At 34.8% G+C, this 23,023-nt stretch overlaps 2 protein-coding genes across 2 annotated transcripts; both read left to right on the top strand.

Moving 5' to 3' along the window:
• Positions 1-3,707: 3,707 nt before the first annotated feature.
• LOC132170516 (pyrophosphate--fructose 6-phosphate 1-phosphotransferase subunit beta) lies at positions 3,708-10,664 on the top strand. The gene is made up of 16 exons (XM_059581520.1): positions 3,708-3,976; positions 4,255-4,413; positions 4,507-4,628; positions 4,999-5,052; positions 5,142-5,248; positions 5,880-5,985; positions 6,216-6,279; positions 6,469-6,557; positions 7,559-7,690; positions 7,846-8,016; positions 8,119-8,234; positions 8,523-8,634; positions 8,823-8,907; positions 9,174-9,218; positions 9,826-9,894; positions 10,438-10,664. Exons 1-16 carry the CDS (start codon positions 3,793-3,795, stop codon positions 10,512-10,514), a joined length of 1,692 nt encoding a protein of 563 aa, XP_059437503.1. The 5' UTR covers positions 3,708-3,792; the 3' UTR covers positions 10,515-10,664.
• Positions 10,665-21,266: 10,602 nt separating this feature from the next.
• LOC132171594 (uncharacterized) lies at positions 21,267-22,517 on the top strand. Its single transcript, XM_059582959.1, has one exon. It carries the CDS (start codon positions 21,385-21,387, stop codon positions 22,411-22,413), a length of 1,029 nt encoding a protein of 342 aa, XP_059438942.1. The 5' UTR covers positions 21,267-21,384; the 3' UTR covers positions 22,414-22,517.
• Positions 22,518-23,023: the final 506 nt, after the last annotated feature.

Below are 23,023 nucleotides of genomic sequence, written 5' to 3'. Positions count from 1 at the left end.
ATGGGTCGGTCCGCCATTACTCCAAAGATGTGGTGCGAGCTACCAATCCTAAATCATTTGGGGGCTAGGGGTCTAACCACCCCCACAAAAAGAAAACGGTCATGGTAGTTAGCTACACTTTTACTTTTATTTTATTTTATTTTATTATTTTTTTGTTATTTTGAATGAACCACCTAAATTTTTTAATTGCAGGCCCTACAATTTAGAAAAATTGTAAGAAACTTTGGTTGGCTTGGTTAGAGAGGGAACTTGTGGCAGCACCTTTTGATTATGATTGATTGTACATTCTCTTATGGAGCTTACAATATTTCAAGATGTAAGTTAGGTTCATTTCATTTGCTTGATGAACCACAGGTCCACAAAATTAATGATCTAAATAAATGTGAAAATTCAGGGGCCAGCCAAGAAAAGAAAAGTTTGGAATTGGGCATTTGTTATCTTTTTAATTAAGAAAGATGTCCTATGGTACTCATTTGTTATCTTTTTAGTTGAGAAAGATACCTAGCTATTTTATGAATGCAATATCTAAAGGGCAAACTAATTACGAGGAATTTTTTTAATCCAATATATTAATTAAAGTGATATGTGTCTAAAATTTGAGAATCATATGCTTTATTAAAATAGAAATGTTATTCTTCACACTACAATCACACTTACCGATGTGGCATGGACTAATAGTCCTTTGATCAAAGTTAGTTGATCCAAGGGGCTACTAAGCCATACCACTTAGTATAGTGTGAAAAACAACATTACTCCTATTAAAAATGCATGTGAGAATGACATTTCCTCACATGTATTTTTAATGTAATGCTAGAAACTATATTTTTATCTCACAATTATCACATATTATTGACATGTGAGATTGTCAAACCAACCCTTTGATCAATCTTCTTTTTTTTATTAAAAAAAAAGTTGGTTAAGATTGTCAAGTCAGCATTATAAAATAAAAATGTGATTTATAGCATTACTCATTTAAAATATATGTTATTTTAATATACTAAATTTAAAGAAAGTCTGCTAACACAATTTTTTGAAATTTTTTGTCCGTATCTAAAAATGCATACGAGAATGGCATTTTTTTACATGTATTTTGAATGTAATGCTATAAATTACATTTTTATTTCACAATTATCTTATGTTACTGACATGTGAGATTGTCAACCAACCCTTAGATCAATTTATTTTAAAATAATAATAATAATTAAAAAATTGACTGAGATTATTAAATCAATATTGTGAAGTATATATCACATTTCTCATTTAAAATACATGTGATTTTAACGTACTAAATTTAAAGAAAGTCTTTTAACCCAATTTATTGAAAAATTTTGTCCGTATCTAAATGTGCTAAGCAACTTATCCAGCCCAATTTTGGAACTGCAGGCTCACCCAAGGCTATCCCTCCCCGCTAATGGGCTGGCAAAAGATTTCCTCGGCTCTTGTGAAAGTCAAGCCCATGTTTTGAACTCATTAATGGACAGTCAAATTACATGGACCCTAATCTCCTGTGAGGTTTGAATTTGAAACCTATCACACAAATGGAGGTCACGTTCCCACAGGGTTTAGATTGCTCCCGGGTCGAATAAAAAGGCCCAAATTCAGGCCCACTCATTTCAGCCTCTTCTAAGCCTCTTTTTTTTTTTTTTTTTTTTTAAGGCATTTTAAAATTGTTTGGATGAATTTGCGGTTTCAAAATATATGATCTTTCTTAAATAAAAAAAAAAAACACTTTTCGTAGGGCCAAATAAATTCTAAGTTTTTTACAAATTGGACAAAGTTTTCTTTTAAACTGGGTTGGAGGAATTTTTTTCAACCTAATTTATAAAAGTGACATTTGTCCCCTAAACATGTGAGATGCACATGTTTTTTTAATAGTAAGAACAAAGTTAAAATAAATTTTATTAAAAACTCACCACATGTTATCAAAAAAAAAGAACACATTTCACTTTTATACACTAAGTTAAAGGAAATTCTTTCAACTCAATTTGAAGAAAAACTTTGTCCTTACAAATTTATTTGTGAATTAATAATTTGTGAAGTAATTAAGAATGTAAAATTGATAAGTAAGTGACAGATTAATTAAATTAATAAGTTAAATTTATTATTTAATTGTTTTTATCAACGGTCAAATCATTTGTGATTAGAAAAATTATAATATCTTAATAGCACCCCATTTTAAGCCTAATCCTGAAGCATATTACTTTAAAATTTTTTTTTTTTTTAAAAAAAAAAAAAAAGAAGCTGTAGAAAGTTGATTGGAGTTTGGATAAAGTGGAATATCGGACCATAACCGGAATATGCTTTTTGCGTTTCATATTCCCACGCACCCACCAACCACGGGAAGATTAGGTGCCCACCAAAGCATGCTTCATTGTCATCCCACTCATCCATCCCATCCCATCCCATTCCAGTCTATCCTATCCAGTTCAACCCATTCCATTCGCTAGCAAATTACGCGAAACCTCTCTTTTTTTTCCTTTCTCTTTTTTTTCTTTTCTTTCTAGGTAAGAAGTTTACCATACAGCATAATTACTGACCAGAAGATATATGGTAAGAAAAGAAATTTTATATTTTTTATAAGGTGAATTCCAAAAATTTAATTGTTTTCCACAGAAAGAGGTTTTTTTAAAAAAATAATTTTGCCTCGTACCAAATTTTTTGGACGAGTAAGAGAATTCCCCAATTCTTATTAAGGCAATTTTTCACAACTTCCAATCAATTGCTAATTAAAAGAGTAAATCTACGGTTTTTACAAGCATCATTGTAAATTGTAATCTCACTCCCAACTGATATGACAGAATTAGCCCTCGTTTTCCAATTATATTTCGTTTCTTTTAAGGTAAGAAACTTCAATACACAACATATTTAGAACTAAATAGGAAAGACACAGCATCATTTGCAAGACCCGCAAAACACATTCATTCCATTATGAATGTATATATAAAAATATGTAGTTTTTTTTTTTTTTTTTTAAATGAAACATTTGATTCCTAAGTTCGTAACTGTTAGTTGTATGTAGCGTTTTATATATAAGATTGACTTGGAGTTGAAGGCCAAAACATCAATACCGAACCAGATCTACCAACCATCCACACTATAATAAACTTCATATTTTTGTTCCTCAAGTGTTATTCTCAGAAATTTTCTGTTCAAAACATGTTATTTAAAAAATGGTAATTTGAAAATATAAATTTACAAATAGCACTGATGGCTCTTAAAACACGATCCATAGTACTACATCATGACTTTAATAAGGATATAAAATTAATTATTCTATATAAAATAAAGAACTAAGGACTAGAAATCCAAAAGTAATTAAAAATTCCCTAAGATCCAATAGATTCGAACCGATCTTGTCACCAAAATCCCATCGGATTCGGATCCAATGGAACAAGATCATAAATCAACCGCCCACCAGCCAAGTGAATGTTAGGTAAAGCCGAAAAGGTACAACGAGAATGATCCGGTGCTATCCGAATCATCGTATAAACTATACGCCATCAAAGCAATCATCAATCTGAGTCGTACAAAGCGCAAAAAGTAGCAAATCGAGAAAGCCAACACGTGCACTATGAGTGTTATATTTTTCGATATTCCCGAAACTACCCTCTTATACAATTAGCATCTACCTTTCAGGGCGGAGAGTCCAATGCTGAAAAGACCTTCATGCCCTTACGCACCAGAGTTAAATGGATCCGGCTAACTGACTCTTCGAGACTTACATTGGTTAGCGCGCGCTCGGATTCAGTCACTCACCAACTAGACTGAAAAAGATCTGTGTTAGGTTTAACAATGTCTACCGCTCTCGTTGCTAACGGCGATGTCGCTGCCGGAAAGCCGGCGATGGGACGAGTAGCCTCCGTTTACAGCGAGGTCCAGACGAGCCGTATCGACCACGCCCTTCCTCTCCCCTCTGTTCTCAGAAGCTCCTTCAAGATCGCCGATGGCCCCGTCAGCTCTGCCGCCGGCAATCCAGGTCTTTCTCGTCCTCTCAATTCCCGTATCGGATCCACGAGTCTTTGTTGATAAATCCGCATTAGTTCTCTTGTTTGGCTGCTGACAAAATTCAAGGAAAAGAGAAAGGAAATGAAGCTTTGAATTTGTATTTCGTGCTTTTTTTTTTGGTTCTAAGGAATAGGAAAACTCTTGGTTTCATAGTTTTATTGCGTATTCCTACTTTTTCTCTTAGCCGCCAAACAGAGAATAGAGGAGGCTTTTGGTTTCTGAGATTTGAATGTATTGCGGTGTTTTCAGGTGAGATCGCGAAGTTGTTTCCGAATCTGTACGGGCAGCCGTCGGCAATGCTGTTGCCGAGCGAATCCGACACGGCGCCTGTTCAGAAGCTGAAGATCGGCGTTGTTTTGTCCGGAGGCCAGGCTCCAGGAGGGCACAATGTGATTTCTGGAATCTTCGGTGGGGATCTCATCAAACAGATAATTCGACATCGTTTTGTAGACTAATTGTTTGAATTTTAGTTGAATATGAATCCGTGTATTCGTGGTGCAGATTACTTGCAGGACCGTGCCAAAGGAAGCACATTGTACGGGTTCAGAGGCGGTCCTGCTGGGATCATGAAGTGCAAGTATGTAGAACTGAATGCAGAGTATATTTACCCGTACAGAAATCAGGTGAGACCATTTTGTGTTACTTGCAGTATTCCATGAATTTGCAAAGCCTTTGATTTAGTTATTAGTACAAGTGGATGCATGTGAATCGGGCTGTTTAGCTGTTGTAAATTTCTGATTGATGGTTATGTGGTGGAAATCAGTGTGTATGGAAGTAGGAGAGTGGACATGGAGATAATAAGTTGTATCGTGAATGAATGTGAATATGACTTGGCCATAAGGAAATGCTAAGCGGATGCTTAATGCGAAAGTTCTGCTTAATGCGAAAGTTTTAGTCACTGTATATCTAATCTGGTAATGGAGCACATGCATTTGTGCGTGTTAAACCAATGGGATTATCATATCTGATTCGCTTGTAATTTCAATTTATCAGGGTGGGTTTGATATGATCTGCAGTGGGAGAGACAAGATTGAAACTCCAGAGCAGGTGAGACTCTCTTCTTGGCTTATTTAGGCGTTTGCTATTAAGTTTGTGTATGCAAACTCTAACCGAATGCGAATGAATATGATATTTAGTTTAAGCAAGCTCAAGAAACAGCATTAAAGCTTGATTTGGATGGACTTGTTGTTATTGGTGGGGATGACTCCAACACAAATGCCTGCCTCCTTGCTGAAAATTTCAGGTATGTTATGAGGACAAGTTGAAATAATTTTTTTTTTTTTTTGGTAGCTTGAAGTAATCTTTGCGTGTTTATAAATTTTGCATTATAATTATTTTATAATAGGAGAATTACAGTTAATTACTTCATGTTTAATCATGGTTTCAGAAAGATGCTTGAAGTTATTGATATCACTCTTAGGTGCCTCGTGTTGGCAGCAGTTGATTAGAAATTGAGTGAAAATGGTTTTGTGCAATGCAAAAAGAAGAGTATCCCCTCTTAGTGCTGCCATGTCTTTCTTCCACTTTCCCACAGGGATTCTAAAGTCAAGAAAGCAGCTTTGCTTGCCTTTGTAGCAGAACTCTCATTATCTACTCCTACGGATAATTCTGATCTCTCACTGTCCTCCTCATGTTTATTCATGCATAGAAACTCTATCTATTTTGGCCATCCCTTTTGTCAGAATCAAGCCTAGAGGACTTTTCACATGTGTACTGGAATAGTTTGTATGATCTCTCATTTTAGTCCTCAAGTAACCGATGGTTGAACTGACTGGGCGTTTTAGTATTTTGCTGTTATATTTCTGCATAAAATTATTTGTCTTTTCCCGGTAGGATTGCATTAGTGGTCATGTCTGTTTTATTTGTTCAAACAGGGTTAAAAATTTGAAAACTCGTGTAATTGGATGCCCTAAGACCATTGATGGTGATCTGAAATGCAAAGAGGTCCCTACAAGTTTCGGGTTCGATACTGCTTGCAGGGTAATTATAACTATAACTCAAATTTTCACTCTTTGTTTTTCATATATTTTATCTTTCATGGTTTCATACGATGATATTAGTTATATGTCTATTCCATAATGTGTTGTGATCTCATTTTCTGAAAATGTATTTCTAAAATATCATCCATGTGGTTAAGTGAACATTGTTGTTATGAGGCACTTAAAAATCTTTCTTCATGTTTATGATAAAATGTTTTTATATTCTTGCAGATTTATGCAGAAATGATTGGAAATGTCATGGTTGATGCCCGGTCTACTGGAAAATATTATCATTGTATGTATTGCGGGTTTGAGATTCTTACAAGTACTGTCTGTTTTTTCTGTACTGTGTAGTCGCAAATCTATACACATGTATGAGTTGTAACCATCTCTGCCAATATTCCATCACATTATCTCATCTGTTGATTGTCAGCTTGTCCAGTTCTTTTCAGCAAAATACCTATAACTGTGTCCATGTTTGCAGTTGTTCGGCTTATGGGGCGTGCGGCTTCACACATTACACTAGAGTGTGCTCTGCAAACTCATCCAAACATTACCATCATTGGAGAAGAGGTATCTTCATAAATCTATTATTTTACTTTCAAATGACTTGTGTAGCAAGTATAGTTGCTCATGATTTTTCAAGTAGAAAAAGATTTGTTAGATTTTCATCTATCTTTATGACAGTCAACACAACCTAAGTATCTATCTTTGTGATAATCAATGAAACATAAGATCTGACTGAGACCAACCAGACCCATCTGAAATAAGGCGGCTTCAAGTAGTCCATTTATGGACTAACAGCAAATAGTAAACCTGAGTCCCTCCTATTATCAGCGGACTGGATCTAAATTATACTTCCTGGACCCACAATCCTTATTCTGACCAAGTACATATTTACTTAGTTTTGCATCCTTCCTTACTGCGCACATAGCAGACCAAGGAAGATTGCTTTTCCTCATGTGCCGAGTAAGTATCAAAGCGGGCTTTACTCATATGGACAGGTGGCACATTGACCCATCCTGGTCCTCCCTGTATAGTTACTGTTGTCTTGTCTCCACTGTCTAGCTAGAAGTGCAGCCCCCAATAGGAGTCCCTATCGGTCGCATTTAACTTGAAGATAAGTTTTAAGTTGTTAGCGTTCAGTGCAATTGCTTTAATATATGATTTATGTTATTAATTTTTTTATATTTTTATTAATAATTTTTTTTTTTTTTTAATAATTTTTTTTTAAGTGGGTTACCCGTTTGGACTGCAATGAGATTTTTTTAACCCAAGTATGTGCAGTATGCATCAACAGTTCTATTACAGCAAACCTTCAGCCTTTTATCAGGAAAAATTGCTTTGAAAAATCCAACTGAGTATTGTTTGTTGGAAACTGTTAAAAAATAGTAGTCATCCAGTACCTTGATATCCCTTCTCCATGGAGATTTAGGGATGCATTGTAATTGGTTGGAAACATAGAGCTGGTTAAAAACAAATAGTTGGCAATGGTAAAAACTAGAAAGTAGTAATCCATCATTTTCTTAGAAAAGATTTCCATGTGCATCTAATTAGAATTTCTCTTGCTGCAGGTTGCCGCCAAGAAGCAGACGTTGAAAAATGTGACTGACCACATTGTAGATGTAATCCGTAAACGTGCTGAACTTGGTTACAACTATGGTGTTATACTTATTCCTGAAGGTCTAATTGATTTCATTCCTGAGGTATTATTGGTGAACATGTGATCCAGTACTATGTTTTTTATCCCTCCTTCTAGACTGAATATTCAAGGAATTTGATGCACTGGTGTTTTACAAGTACATCAACATCAACATCACTTTGTTCATCTATACATAAATTGTTACTTTGACATTTGCAGGTACAGCAGCTTATCTCAGAACTGAATGAAATTCTGGCCAATGATGTCGTAGATGAAGGTGGGCTATGGAAAAAGAAACTCCCAAGTCAATCTCTACAACTTTTTGAATTTTTACCTCAAGCAATCCAGGAACAATTGATGCTTGAAAGAGATCCTCATGGGAATGTCCAGGTATTTGTTTCATATATATTACTAGTTCTGTATATGATTTTTGACCAATCTGGGATTTTTGTAGCAATCAATTCTTAGTTTACATGTGTTTTATGCAATCAGGTTGCCAAAATAGAAACAGAGAAAATGCTTATTCAAATGGTTGAAACTGAGTTGGAGAAGAGGAAGCAGGAAGGTGCATATAATGCCCAGTTCAAAGGGCAGTCCCACTTTTTCGGGTACTCATATTCTTTTCCTTATAAGATATCATCATTTCAAATCACAATTTCCAAATTGATTTTTGCCTTGACCGCGGGTCTTTATGTTGCTGTATGTGATTTGGACATTAGGACTTGAGGGCTACCCTTGATAAACCTGATGATCCCGACTCATTAACTTAACATTCATCATTTTGATAAATTGATTCTTATTGTTCACTTTGTGTGGCAATTTATATTGAGAAATGTTGTTTTATATTCTTATCCAGGCATAAGTTGTTGTCTTCTATGTAATTTTTATGTCTGTAGGTACGAAGGGAGATGTGGTTTGCCAAGTAACTTTGACGCTAGCTACTGCTATGCATTGGGTTATGCCGCTGGTGCTCTCCTTCACTATGGGAAAACTGGGTTGATATCATCGGTCTGTGGTTATTTCCCTTTTTACCTTATGCTGCTTAATCTCCTTTTTTTTTTTCACTTTTATTTCTTTCTTTTACTTTGCTGTTGATTTTACATTTTCTGTTAAAGTTCAATTTTGTGTTATCATGTCAAATGGTGAGAATCATAACTAATCGAAATTCCTGTATGTGCCTTTCATAATGTCTCCAGGTTGGTAATTTGTCTGCTCCAGTTGAAGAATGGACAGCTGGTGGGACTGCATTGACTGCATTAATGGACGTCGAGAGAAGACACGGTATTGTAACATTGGTTAGCTGTATTGTAACTGCTATTCTATTTAAGTAATAAGTTCTTGGGGAAAGATATTCTTCATGGAACTGCCATGGTAAAAGGTTATATGGATTCTTTCTATTACTATGTTAACCTTCGGAAGTTCTGAAAAAAAGTCAAAAGTATTTTAAGGATTTCAATCCATAATTGCACTTGGCGTATTTCTCAAGTTTTCTTTTTCTTTTCTTCTCAATCATTGAGCTCTTGTTGAAAGTTGAATTCATTTTCCAGGTAAGTTCAAGCCTGTGATCAAGAAGGCAATGGTGGAGCTTGATGGTAAGATTTTTTGGCGCACACTTCTTATGATGTTCACTTACGTATTAAGTTATAAGAATCAGTTGTAGTATATCTTTTTGTTCATGGTAGGCACGTGGCATTTGGCATATATAGCATGCTCTATATTAAGAGCACTACTTGCACCCTCACAAAAATTATTTTTTGGTTATTTTGGTGAGGCAATTTAACCAAAATGGTCTAAATGTCTATTTTTCAGCCTCACTACTTTAACAAAAAAAAGTAGTGAAGTAAACAGTACTCACCAAATTTAAAAATTACTATTCACTCACCTATAGATTAAACAACTCATTTCTCTCTCTTCCGTTTGTGCTTTTTGTTTTTCTCTCTTCCTTTAATAGTTAAAAAGAGAATAAACAAATCTTTGAAAAAGAATATTTAAATAGAATAGTGAAAGTGAATTGTTAAAATAGTGAGACTGTTAGGGTACTCTAAAAAAGTGAGTTGTCAAAATAACTTAAAAGTGTACTTTTGGTTATTTTTGTGAATAAAATTTGGTGAGTCTGTTAGGAATGCTCTATTCAATTTCTTTGTTATTCTCAACTTAGAAAAAATTATCAACAAGCTAATTAACTTGATGAATTTTCAGGTGCACCTTTCAAGAAATTTGCGTCCTTGCGAGACGAGTGGGCAATTAAGAATCGCTACATCAGTCCTGGTTGGTCATCAATTTCTTATTCATTTACCATCACTTCAATAAACTTTCTTATGGTCTTGTTTTATTCGCCTGGTTTGAGATCCACCAGATGCAATGCATTTTAGAACGGCCCAGATTGAGACAATCAATTTGAGGGTGGCCAAACAAACTCCATGGCCATAGGGTGGTTCGGCCAACCTTTAACTGGCCTGGCTGGTATGGGGGTGGCTGAACCACACATCCCTTTTAAAAAAAAAAAAAAAAAAAAAAAATTGTCATGATTTGGATAGTACATTTTTAAAAAAATGTTTCAGATAAAATGTATCACATCCGGGCGATATCCTAAGTATTGCACCCGGTCTCAATTTCTTTTGCCTCGGTCTTAGTCAGCCGAGCTTGTCTGAACATAGTGCCATTAAAAAGTCAAATGCAAACACATCCATCATACGATCCATTTCTCTTGTCACCATCATACTTCCTGTCATTTATTTTTATTTGCAAATTGATTACAAGCTGAATGGCTAATCTAAATCTGTGACCCGTCGTTGATGCTTTTCATTGCAGGTCCTATCCAATTTATTGGTCCAGCATCAAACACAGTTAATCACACTCTACTCCTTGAACTTGGAGCTCATGCTTAGGCAAATCGTTGAACTCGTGCTTTATTGCAAAAGTTCATATAATTTAGAGAGCAATTTAAAACTACACTGTTTTGCATCTGTGAGATTTCTTCCTTTTGTTTTTTACTGGGGAATTTTGAGATTTCTATTTTATTGTATCTTTTGTTGACACACTCGGTTTACAAAGCCTCCTTTCCCTCCTCAACACTTCTTTCTGTTTGACTCCCTCGTTTGTGGGTGTTTTTGTTCTTAGTCTGGTTGATAATGGGATGTTCTACTTCAAACCCCCCCCACCCAAAAAAAAAAAAAAAAAAAAAAAAAAACTTATTTTTCTACACTTTTTTATCTTTAAGATACTTCAAACAGATTATAACAGGGAAACGTTACCGACAGTTGAACAGATGAACTTCTGTCGTCTAAGATGGACTGCTATTGACAAGAAACGTGTCGTTAACGAGCGAATTCTTACTGTCTGCAAAACATAAGAATTAAGAACCAGCTGACTGTCATCGATTTTCACAAATCTGACTGTTCAGGTTAGGCGTGATGCTTGTGCTGGTAAGAACTGGTCCCCCAAGAGAAAGGACTTTTGGGAAGGCTTCTGAGAAAACTCCGAGAAAAAATATTAAGAAAACCACGCGTCTGCATTTCTGATGCAATTTTTTTTTTTTTTTTTAATCTAATTGAAAAGGAGAAAGGTTTACAAGGGAGCCGATGCAATTTTAAAAGCACCAGTCTCCTTATAGCTACAGCAGATGCACAAGTACATCAGTGTCTCTCTCTCTCTCTAAAATGAACATGGTTTTTTTTTTAAAATGATCATAGTTATCAAACAAAAAAACAAAAAGTTTGGGGTCCTATAGATTTTATTATAACATTTTTACCTATCTCACTAAATTTTACTCACCAAAACAATTAAAAGTACATTTTTCTCTATTTTAACTACTTACTTTTTTAAAAGCACTTAGCAGTCTCACTATTTTAATTATCAACTTTTACTATTCCATTAATTTTTTTTTTTCAAATATTTTTTTTTTTTTGACCTTTTTCAAAAAAATAAGGCAAGAGAGAGAAAATTTATATTATTTCTTATTCATTTGGTATAGTGAATACTATTTACTCACAATTTATTTTGGGTTAAAATGATGAGGCTAAAAAGTGAGGATTTTAGCCACTTTCACCAAATTGTCTCACCAAAATAACCAAAAAATAATTTTGGTGAGGATGTAAAGAATACTCTAACTCCATTACAAATTGACTTGATAGTGCACGAGACATTGTCATTTATTGCCACAATAAAAATGTAAATATTTAAAGATAAAGTTTTCTTCCAAACTGGATTGGAGGAATTTCTTTCAACCTAGTCTATAAAAGTGACATATGTCCATTGAACATGTGAGATGCATATGTTTTTTTAATAGCAAGGACAAAGTTAGAATAAATTTTATTAAAAACTCATGTGCATCTCATATGTTATTAAAAAAAAATGACATGTCATTTTTATAAACTAAGTTGAAGGAAATTCTTCTAACCCAGTTTGGAGGAAAACTTTGTCCAATATTTAATGGCTTTCGTGGTAAGTGTCAGTGTAGTACCCTTAACTATGACTAACAATTTTTGACACGACTTGTAAATCCAATACAAACATAATACGAAATTAGCATCTTATGATTAAGGGATCTGACTTATTTAATTAAAAAAGTTAGGTTATGGTTGACTTATATATTTTTTTACTCATGCATCCACACAGTCTAAACCTGACATGCTATGTTTAGAACTGGCAATTTTTACATAGTTTGTGAATCCAACACAAAATTAGCAGGTTAGAGTTAAAGAGTATGACATATTTAATTAAATAAGTTGAGTTTAAATTTACGTATATAATTTTATACATATGTCTCAATACAACTTAAATTCAACACACAAAAATGAACTGTCCCTGCCCTCAGCAGCAATCTCCCAGACAATTCATCAGCTCCTCTGTTATAAATAACCACACTTTAAGGAACTTGAATTTGTATCCTATTATCCTCTTATTCAATCCTTCCAAACAAACACGGGGTTAAAGGTGGCAAGTCTTGTAGGCATGACCAACAATTTTATTGTTTAAAACAAAAGAAAAGTAAACAAGAGGTATGACTTTTTCAGGGTGATCAGTTACTCTTCATTATTGAACCACATGACATGAATTATTGCCCACAAAGAACACACCTAATCTCTGAGTATGAAAAGTAGCAAAATCACAGAAATATGCTCTCTTGCCTCTGCTTTGCTGTTTGCAAATATTGGCTGCTTCTGCGGTGTACAACCACCCTCACTTTGATGCAGCTAAAAGGATTATCACTTTTTCTTATCAGCCAGCACGACTTGCTTCTCCTTTTGGGGCTTTAATATGTCAAAGCTTCTTCAATCACATGCTGCTGATTTGCCACGTTGATATCTTCCCATGTGTCTTTAATGGTCACGTGTCTCACCTTTTAGATTTATGTTAATCTTTTAATAATAATAACAATAACATATTCTACAATAAAAGTATTAAAGAATGTATTAAACTTCCAATGATTTTTACCTTCGTATACGAAAGTGCTTTAGGTGTGTGGTTTGCACAAAGATTGTATACAAACCTTTCATTGCGTGTAAGAGCAAAACTTTCAGGCAACTTGAACATATCATTACCTAGCTAGGGTTTTTTTTTTTTTTTTTAGCTAAATTAAAAAAAAAAATATATATATATATATATATATTGGAATCGATTATAATTTATTGACCAAATTACAGACTGTTCAAGCTCCCAATGAGAGATAGTCCTAAAGGAGCTTATTTGTCCCGATGGTCCGAGGTTTAAGACTTGCCTATTCGGACAAGTGAGTTATATCGAATCCATTCTCTTGATTAGACTGCAATTCAAGAAGCCAATTACATAGGATCGAAAAGATGACAAAAAAATCTTTTCCACCACAAATGTGTTAGAGAGTTGCTACAACACATTCTCCTTACCATCTTCCTTCTTTCAACATCTTGATTTTTTCAAAAAAATAATAATAATAATAAATACAAGAGAGAGGAGATGGTGAGGAGAATGAAAAAGAGCATTTTCTCAATGTGTTATAGCATAACTTTCAAGCAATCTGAACATGTCATTACCTAGCTAGGGGGATAGACACCAAAGTTGTACTTGGTTTTATCATTTTGAGGTGGGTTTACATTCAATTAGATTATCAGGATTTGGTCGCACCAAATTGCAGCCAGTTAGAGTTCCTAATTAGAGAATATCCTAATGAGACTTATTTGTCCGAACAATGGAGCTTGTCTATAGCTATCCGAATTGGTCGGAATTCAAAAAGTCAATTCGAGATGATCTCAAATATGACAAAAATGTCTTTCCCACCGCAAATCTGATCTACATTACACTCACTGAGAAGACTTATCAATAGTTTCATAACAGTGGTCGAATGGATAAGTGTTTAGTGCCCGACCAAAAAGAATGGATAAGCGTTGAGAAATGCAAATGTGAAAATGCTTAAAGCACACAAATCGTCGCAAGGGAAACGCCAAACAGTGCGATTACAGAATACCTTGTGGGGATTTGAATTGGTTGTTCTAGACATAATAATTTTATTATATATTTAAATTGTAATCAAATAAGCAAAGCATGTATAATTAGGGCGACAACTGTTATCTTCAATTCGAAGTGAAGTGGTTGACGTGGGAGGAAGAGACATATGGTGAAACCCCAAAAACCTCGTGCTATGAGCTATTATGTGGTCCGAAGTCCGAACCCATATAGCAGGATATATAGGTGCTTCGTCCAGAGTTCCAACCATTTGTCGTTCAATGCTTTGGGGATTACAATTTACAGGTCCTTTGACGGGGATTTCTCGAGGTTTGTCCGACTCAAGTTTATGATAGTCAACCATTAAAAGACGGTAATTTAATTTTCCAAGAAAATTTTTAAGTGGTTATTGCATGTACTAGAACGGATTCGAATCTTCGTAATGAAAAATTTTCATATATATCTAATTAGTATTAGTTGCCTTGAAATTTTATTAATGCTCTAGTAGGACTAAGTCAGGCTATAACTCAGTTGAACTTGAGGGAGCACATCTAGTTCCCACCGTCTATGCCCCTCATGTGCAGCTCCCAGCGAGTAGGTGCTACTATGTTTACGCTCGGCTAGAATACTCACAATTAATCTTCTCAGCCTACTTTTATTAATTTTTTTTAAAAAAAAATTATGATAGTATGGTCACAGGATTCCACTCTACATTTCATAATGAATTACCATTATAACATAACGGTAATGGTATCGAGTCGTATCAAAACATTAGTATAAAATTATATAGGTTAATCATAATTCGATCAATTTAATTAAATAGACCAGACCCTTCAATCAGAATCCGTATCGGATTCGTGAGTCGTTTGACTTGTTTGTAAAAAATCACTAGTATTTATATCGAGTTCAGATTGTATCAATGTATAAATAATAAGTATACGACTATATAACCAGCTCTATTTGAAACATTCTATAGATCAGTAAAAGAAAAAAAGAAAGATTATAAAATCCAATAAAACACTGAAGGATAAATTAGCAATCACATATTTATAGTCATTCAACTTGACTATTATATTATTAACAAAATAATGACAATATTTCAATGCATCATTATTGACCCTCCTTCACCTGCTTTCCTCTCTTAGACGCTTAATTACCAAATCCAATAAAATACTGCACCACAATAATTAAAGTTGTACCCATTCACCTTGGCTATCATATTATTTACAGTATGATAACAACAAAAGAAAGACTTCACATAGTTCAGGAAAATTATTAACCCTCTTCCACTGCTCTCTCTCTCTCTTAAAATGCATAGGGAGGCATATTATGAGCGACAAAGAGACGATGATCTTTCGTAATTAGGTTGCCTAAATTGCATGCAATTCAAAGAATCGTACGGATTTTGATCCGTAATATTAGAGAATGGCTTGTGTTAATTTAGTTGATTATGTAGTGGTTTTTTTTGAGGTTTTGGTGGTTTGTTTGAGGTTTTGGGCTGTTCTCAGAAGATTGAGATTAGTTTGGCTTTTTGTTGCTGTTGAGGAACTTGTTTTCTTTGTGTGGAATGAAAAATGAGTCCCATCAAAATAATAATAATAATAATTTAGTTGATTATGTGCTATAGGAAACTCATGCAACCTTTATCATTTCTTCTTTTCTGGTTTCTTGGTAAAGGAAAACAACTTATGTTCTGTAAGATGTTTTTTACTCCATATTTTAATTCCTAGATAATTTCATCTGATCAAGATAATTATTACGATTCTTATAGAATATGCCATAGCCATGGTATATATCGAATAATGGGATGATTAGTATAATATTCCCATTAAAAAGCTGCATCTAAATGCTTAAAGAAATCATTTTCTAGCTTTCTTTAGCATGAGTTACAGCTGTTGTAACACAAGTTCAAAACTTCGTACGTTAATATCACATAGTTGGTCCCCATTAATCTTATATTGTCATATTGTTGTCTTTCCAAGATCACCTTTACCTCCACCAACGCATCAACATGTCCTATCTAAATTATATTAAAAAAAAAAAAACAAAGCTTGTACTTTTTATGTGTTATTAAAAAAGTATGTGTTTCTCACTTGTTAAGAAACACATAACAATTTTATAGACCGAATCAGAATAAATTCTTATAACCCAATTCAAAAAAAAAAAACTTTTTCATTGGGCATATTCTTTTATCTTTTTATCAAAGGGACAAAGAGAGAGAGAGATCTAAAGTAGCTCTTTAGAATTTTGGAGCACACCATTGTAGTACTATATTCCTAGAATGAATCTATTAGCACAAGAATTTAACGAGACATGAGTACAGCAGCCATGCCAGTGGAAAGGGCAATGGCTTTTTTGAACCCCTTCCTTGCATGTTGGATTTCCATGTCATCCCCCACCTCTCCAATTTCACAAAACACAATTATCAACATAGCTAACATAGGCTCTACTTATTCAAAAGTGCAGCAGCCTTTCAAGCTGCCGCCTTTGTTCTTTTAATGGGTCGGCTCGGATCAGAATCTACTGAAATTCTTAAAAAAATTTATTTTCTGAAATTTTGAATTTAGGCCGTCCGTTTTCCATCTAATGGTCATTGTTCTGCCACATGTCCCATTATTAATAAAATAATAAATATTTATTATTTTATTATTTTATTATTTTATTAGTAGTGGGACACGTGACAGAACAATGACCCTTAGATGAAAAATAGACGGGCCGGCTTAGATCTAAAATTTCAGAAACTGAAATTTCCTTAAGAATTTCAGTGGATCTAGATCCGATCGGCTCATTGATTTAAATCTTTCTCAATAATTACTTTGTTAGTCAATTGTCGTGGCGTCTTTTAGAGATTATTGTTTGAGTTGTCTACCTATCTTTTGTTTATTACCGATATAATTCACTAATTCCCCTTTTCCTTTTCCTCATGTGAAAAAAAAAAAATGATCGAAGTTTTTGGTAATTTCTTTGTTCATATTGTTTGAAGTTTTATAAAATTTACTTATCCTAATAAAATTTGGACAATTCGTCTCTCTGCTCGAGTAAGTAAACTCATAAAAATTCTATTATATTTATTGTCTAAATTGTTAAGGAGGATAAAGCAATTTATTATTTATCCATCAATTTCATACCAGCATTTATGAAGGTGGGTCTGGAACGGTGGTCCGCCGGTGCACTGGATCATTAGGAGGATTTAGATTTAGAGCATGCAAACAGTGCTAAAAATCACATGTGCCCAAGGCCACGAGGCAGTAGCTATCGAGAAGGCCCTGTTTGGCGTGGGACCCTTCTCATTAATGTAATAATGCTGTTTTTGCCTGCACATGGCTCATCATTTTGCCTACAAACAAACCCCCCATTAACAAAAGGGCAAAAAAAAAAAAAAAAAAAAATCCCTCTCAACCATTCTCTATCGATCTCTACTAGATTCCAAACTCCCCCCCAACCCCAATGGCTTCACCTTCACCACCCATATATTTGATACTGAAGATTTGCAACCGTGTGATGTTATTTTACACCTAAATCTTTTGCCCATCACATGGTTGTTGAAAAGCTTCTGTGGGGGCCACTTAAGTACATTGCTAGCTTACATTTTGGTTACTTATCTTGTTATAAAAATAGTGACGATTATAATTTTTTTTTTAAAAAAAAGAATTTGATTAGATATGAGTTATTAAATAATTAAATTCATTTTTTTATATTTGAATATTGTTAATAAATTTCTTACAAATTAGCATGAAGAACATTGTTACGTGACATCAACTTAATACTTATTACCTTTATAAATTGACGTTAATTATAATATATAGGGTAATGTTAGGTGTTTTTCTAGTGTTCTTCTGGTGTCCTTCTAACTGTGATGTGACTTTTAAAATCACCAATAGATTAAAAGTCAATTATGATAATCTTAAATTCAACCGTAATTTTAAAAGTTACATCACAGTTGAAATGACACTAAAAGAACACATAGCATTTTCTTAATCTATATGACACTTTATCACGTTAACTTCTCTCAAAAGACTCAAATTTTATTGTTTATTTTTTTCATTCATACGGCAGTCCAGGGCTAGCAAAATAGGTACCTTGCCGGATTCATTTACTACCCGTTTATCTTATGCATGTATTTTTATAATAAGATTCATCTAAGCATCATAAAGAATAGTTACATTCATATAATAAACGGGCACCTATTTATTTGGTAGGTACCTGTTTTACTAGCCCTGTACGACACCACGTGGCATTCATGTCAACTCCAAATTTATAAAGAAATATAAAAGGAGTTGTGTATACACTGTATACTAAGCAAAAAAACATTTTTCCACGTCACTGTCGTATGCCTTGCATTTTTGTCCATCCGATGGTGGAGATTAAGGGTGCGTTTGGGAGTGCATTTTTTAAAAAATAATCTGCGATTTTAAACCAAATCGCAACTTTAGGGTGTTTGGGATTACGATTTTAAAAACGCAAATTTAAAAATCGCAAAAAAATCTGCGATTTCCATAAGCTGATTAGAGGGTGCTTATTTGAAAAAGTGCGAATTTAAAACAAAATCACGATTTCTATTAAAAAGATATTTGACGCAATAGTTACCTTTTTCAGAACGGGAATGAAAAAAATACCAAGAATACCCACCTAAAATATATTAAAACCCTTCTTTTCTCTTTTTTTTTTTTTTTTTTTTCTTCATCCTTACTGGTAATTTGGTCATGAAACCGCAATTATATGTTAATGTTATCCAAACACTCAATTGATAAAAAAAGTACTTTTTAGTATGTTTTACCAAACGCCTGTGCTATTTTAAAAAGTAGCGATTTTAAAAACGTAATTTTTAAAAACGCAATTTTTAAAATCGCACTTATTGAAATCGCACTCCCAAACGGGCCCTAATTGTTGGCATTGGTACGGTGGGTCCTTTAGCTTTCTGGTTCTGGTTATTGACACGCTGTTCATTTTTATCGTCTTCCGGAAAGTCGTATAAACTAATTCTCAAGCAATTGCGGCCGAGAAGGTCGCCCAATTTCAGAGCACCGGCGGTTGCTGCTGATAAATTATTTCTTCACAGCCTGCGGAAGCTCATATGTATATAAAAGGTTATAAACTAGCATTTTATTTTTAATAATATTAATTATACATATAAAAATCACTTGCTCTAAGAACATATGTCAATATAATAATCTGAATTTTTTTAAAAAAGATTTAACCCAATTTAAAGGAGACTGTAATGAACGATGATTATGTAATGGATAAAGTTTTACTTCAAATCAATTTACGAAAAAAATAATAATAATAATAATTCAATTTATTAAACTGATATTTATTCTTAAATCATATGATTCTCACATGCAAATTTAATAAAACTAACATATCATGTACATAAATTTTAAAAATATATATGAGAATTACGTCTTCTTCTAAGAACGTATCTAAATATATCAATCATAGAATTGGGTAGAAATGCTTTTTTTTTTTTTTTTTTTTGGGTTCACAATCATGGCTGCTGCAACTTGCATTATGAAGAAGATTTTAGGTGGCAGAATAATTTGGACTTTGGAACAAAGTTGGTGAATCAAATAGGGGGGAATCATGGCGGTGGATATGTCAACGCTCAGAAACATTTGTACATATGAATGAAGGAGCTCCATGAATCTGAGCAACTTGGCATTCCCCACATGACACCATGACATGACATTATTGCTTTTTCGTGTTATCTCATATGAATCAAACGTCTTTTTATTGGAATATGATTCCCAAACAACCTAGATTCAAGAGTTAGATGGCTCTAATAATTCAGACAGCTCTATAACTACCACTCTAATTCACCATTTAGTACAACTTGGGTGAATAAAAGATTTAGAATGTTAGATACAGTAGTGACCACACGCCAAGAAGTACTAGAAGGAGGTTGAAAAGATGACAAACGCTTAGAGAGGTTCATCGAATGTTTGACATAAAAACATCTGACACTTAAGTTAGTAAGGGTGGGAGGAAAACAAATTGATATAGTATGAAGTGTATAAATGAGTACTTGGAGTTGGTGAAGGGTCATTTCTTTCTTATATATGAATTTGGAGTCTCACACTCAGATTAATGTTGTTAAAATAATCAAATGTTATTGAGTACACAAACGATTCCCTCCCGCGAAATATTGAGAGAGGCATCTGACGTGAGAAAAAAACATTTTCTAACATGGCAAGAAGGAGAATCAGTTGTGGTGCATCCACTCGAGCTACAAGTGCATCATAGTTTTAGATAGGATTGGTCTTGGGCCTAACCGACGAGCCTCTTCCTGACCCATTGGCCCTGATCTATGCTGATAGGTCGTTGACGCGCCTTTCAACGTGCGCACCTTATGGGCTCTTCTATAATGGAAGATTTAGCTACATTTGGGTCTAAGACTGAGGGGCATTGGGGCAAACATGCCTTATGGACTCAACAGAGATGGGTACAACATAGGATAAAGTTTTTTCTCCATATTAAATTGAAGAAACTTTTTTCACTTTCTTATAGCCTATTAAACTGATATTTATCATTAAAGCATATAATTCCTGCATATATTTTTAATATTACTAATAAGGTATTTGAGAATCATATGCTTTAAAAATATGTGTCAATTAAAAAAAAAAAAAAAACTGTGTTTACCATAATGGATATCCCCTGTTGAAGATTAAAAGACCTAAAGAATATTCAAAAAGAGATGATGATAGAATTAACACATTGAAGTATCATTTTAAACCAAAACAATATGAGCATCATTCATCGTTGATTCGTTTCAATTAGGAAATGGACCATCATTGTTCGCTTTGCCATACACCACATTGACTTTGATATTAATTATTACAAAAAATATATATATATATATATACTTTTATATAACGTGATAGGAATATCATAATTCAAAAGTACTTTTAAATCTAAAAGTTTAAACTTAATTATATTATACCAATAATTCATTCTTTTATAACTATATATAAGTAATGCAAACTTAACTTCTGAGATCTTACAAGATTAATAATTCTTTTTTTAAAAAAATTATATATATATATATATATAATGGAGGGATAAAATTGATAGGTATATAAGAATTAAGGAGGAGTTATTCCAATAGAGTAATATTATCAACTTGGTTTCCCATGTTGTTTTGTACTACATGACGTTGCTTGTTCCACTCATGATGGACCCAACCCATCCCCCACCCGGGCCACCCCCACCTCTCTCTCTCACACACACATCTTTTATCACTCACTCGTCACTCTCCTTTCTTTATTGCACTGAACTCTGAACTCCCTGTAAACCCAGGAAACCTCCCCCTCCCCATCTCTCTCTTTCTCTCTCTCTAGGGACATGGATAGCCAGAGAGTCAGGCCAGAGGCGCAAGCCTTCTCACCTAGTGGCAGCGGGAGACGAAGCAACTGCTCCGCCTCGCCCGAGTTTGAGTTCTGGATGATCCGAAACCCGTCCTTCCCACAACCCAATCTCGTCTCCGCCGACGAGCTCTTTGTCGACGGTGTCCTCCTCCCTCTCCGCCTCCTCCCCCAACCAGACCCTTCCCCAGAACCCCCCAACGCAAACCCAGACCCAGAGCCTCCCAACAAAAACCCAGACCCAGGACCACCCGAGTCCGCACCCTTTTCAATCACCGAGTCAATCGCCTCGTTCAGCGGGTCAAAGCGCTGGAGAGACATTTTCAAGAAAAGTAGTAGTAGCAGCAGCACGAAAAGCCCAGAAGAGAAAGACAAAGAGAAAGAGAAAGAGAAAGAGAAGAAGAAGGCAGAGAAAGAGCGAAAGGGTGGGAGCGGGGCGAGCTCGGCCGAGCTGAACATCAACATATGGCCATTTTCGCGGAGCAGATCCGCCGGGAACGCCAACACCCGACCCAAGTCTGGTCCCGGGGCTCCGGGCACCCGGAAGGTGAACAGCGCGCCGTGCTCGCGGAGCAACTCGGCCGGCGAGTCCAAGTCGAGGAAGTGGCCGAGCAGTCCGGGCCGGGCCGGGGTCCATCTGGGTCGGAGCAGCCCGGTTTGGCACGTCCGTCGTGGAGGAGCCTCGGCGCTGAAGAGCTCCGAGCCTGTGGTTCGGTTCGAGAAAGGCTCCAAAAAGGACGTGCCCGACACGCGCCGTGGCAGAACCGCCGCTAAAGGTGTAGATGGCGCGCCGAAAGCGAGGGTTTTGAATTTGAATGTGCCGATGTGCATTGGGTATAAGCACCATTTGAGTTGTAGAAGCGACGAGAATAGCGCCGTTAATAGCGGTGGCGCTGGTGGCATCAACAATAATCGTAAAATTATTGATAATGGCGGTGGAAGTGCTAATGTTGGAAATGGTGGTAATATTTTCAGCTTGAAAAGTCTATTTACGAAGAAGGTGTATTGAGATGAACGTAATTAATTAACTGTCTCATTATTTATTATTTCTTTGAGAGATTATGTTACTAGTTGCTGTTAATTTGTTGAACTTTCTTGTTGTTTTTGTGGTTTTTTTTTTTTTTAATCTTTGTAATTAATAGAAAATGTAGATTTTCTAACTTTTTTCAGATTGGGTTGTATATGGAATTTACTTTTGTGTTGCTAGTTCTGTTCATATTTCAAAAGTTTACCTTTTTTTTTTTTTTTTTTTAATTTATTTATTTTATGTCGGAGAACCTCTCCAAAGCAGGGCCTTTGGATTCACTCTTACAAGGTAAACTTCAGTTCCATGCACCACACTCTTGAAAGTTTCCTTACACAAAACTGATTAAATCATTGGCTTTTCACTAGGAGGTGTGATCCCAAGAGATTGTTTGCAGCTCTAAGGTGTTGAACCTTAGATCTTGAAGAGAGCAAACTTTAATAGAATGCTTACTTTTATATTACTAGTTTTGTTCATATTTCAGAATCTCTACTTTTTTTAATGGTTATTTTTGGACAAAATTTTTCTCCAAATTCAGTTACCAAAACATTAAATTAAGAAAATGGGGAAAGGTTTTTTTTTTTTTTTTTTTTTT

This window comes from Corylus avellana, chromosome ca2 (genome assembly GCF_901000735.1).
Source record: "Corylus avellana chromosome ca2, CavTom2PMs-1.0".
NCBI classification, from domain to species: Eukaryota; Viridiplantae; Streptophyta; class Magnoliopsida; order Fagales; family Betulaceae; genus Corylus; species Corylus avellana.
This window is presented reverse-complemented; position numbering and strand designations above follow the sequence as displayed.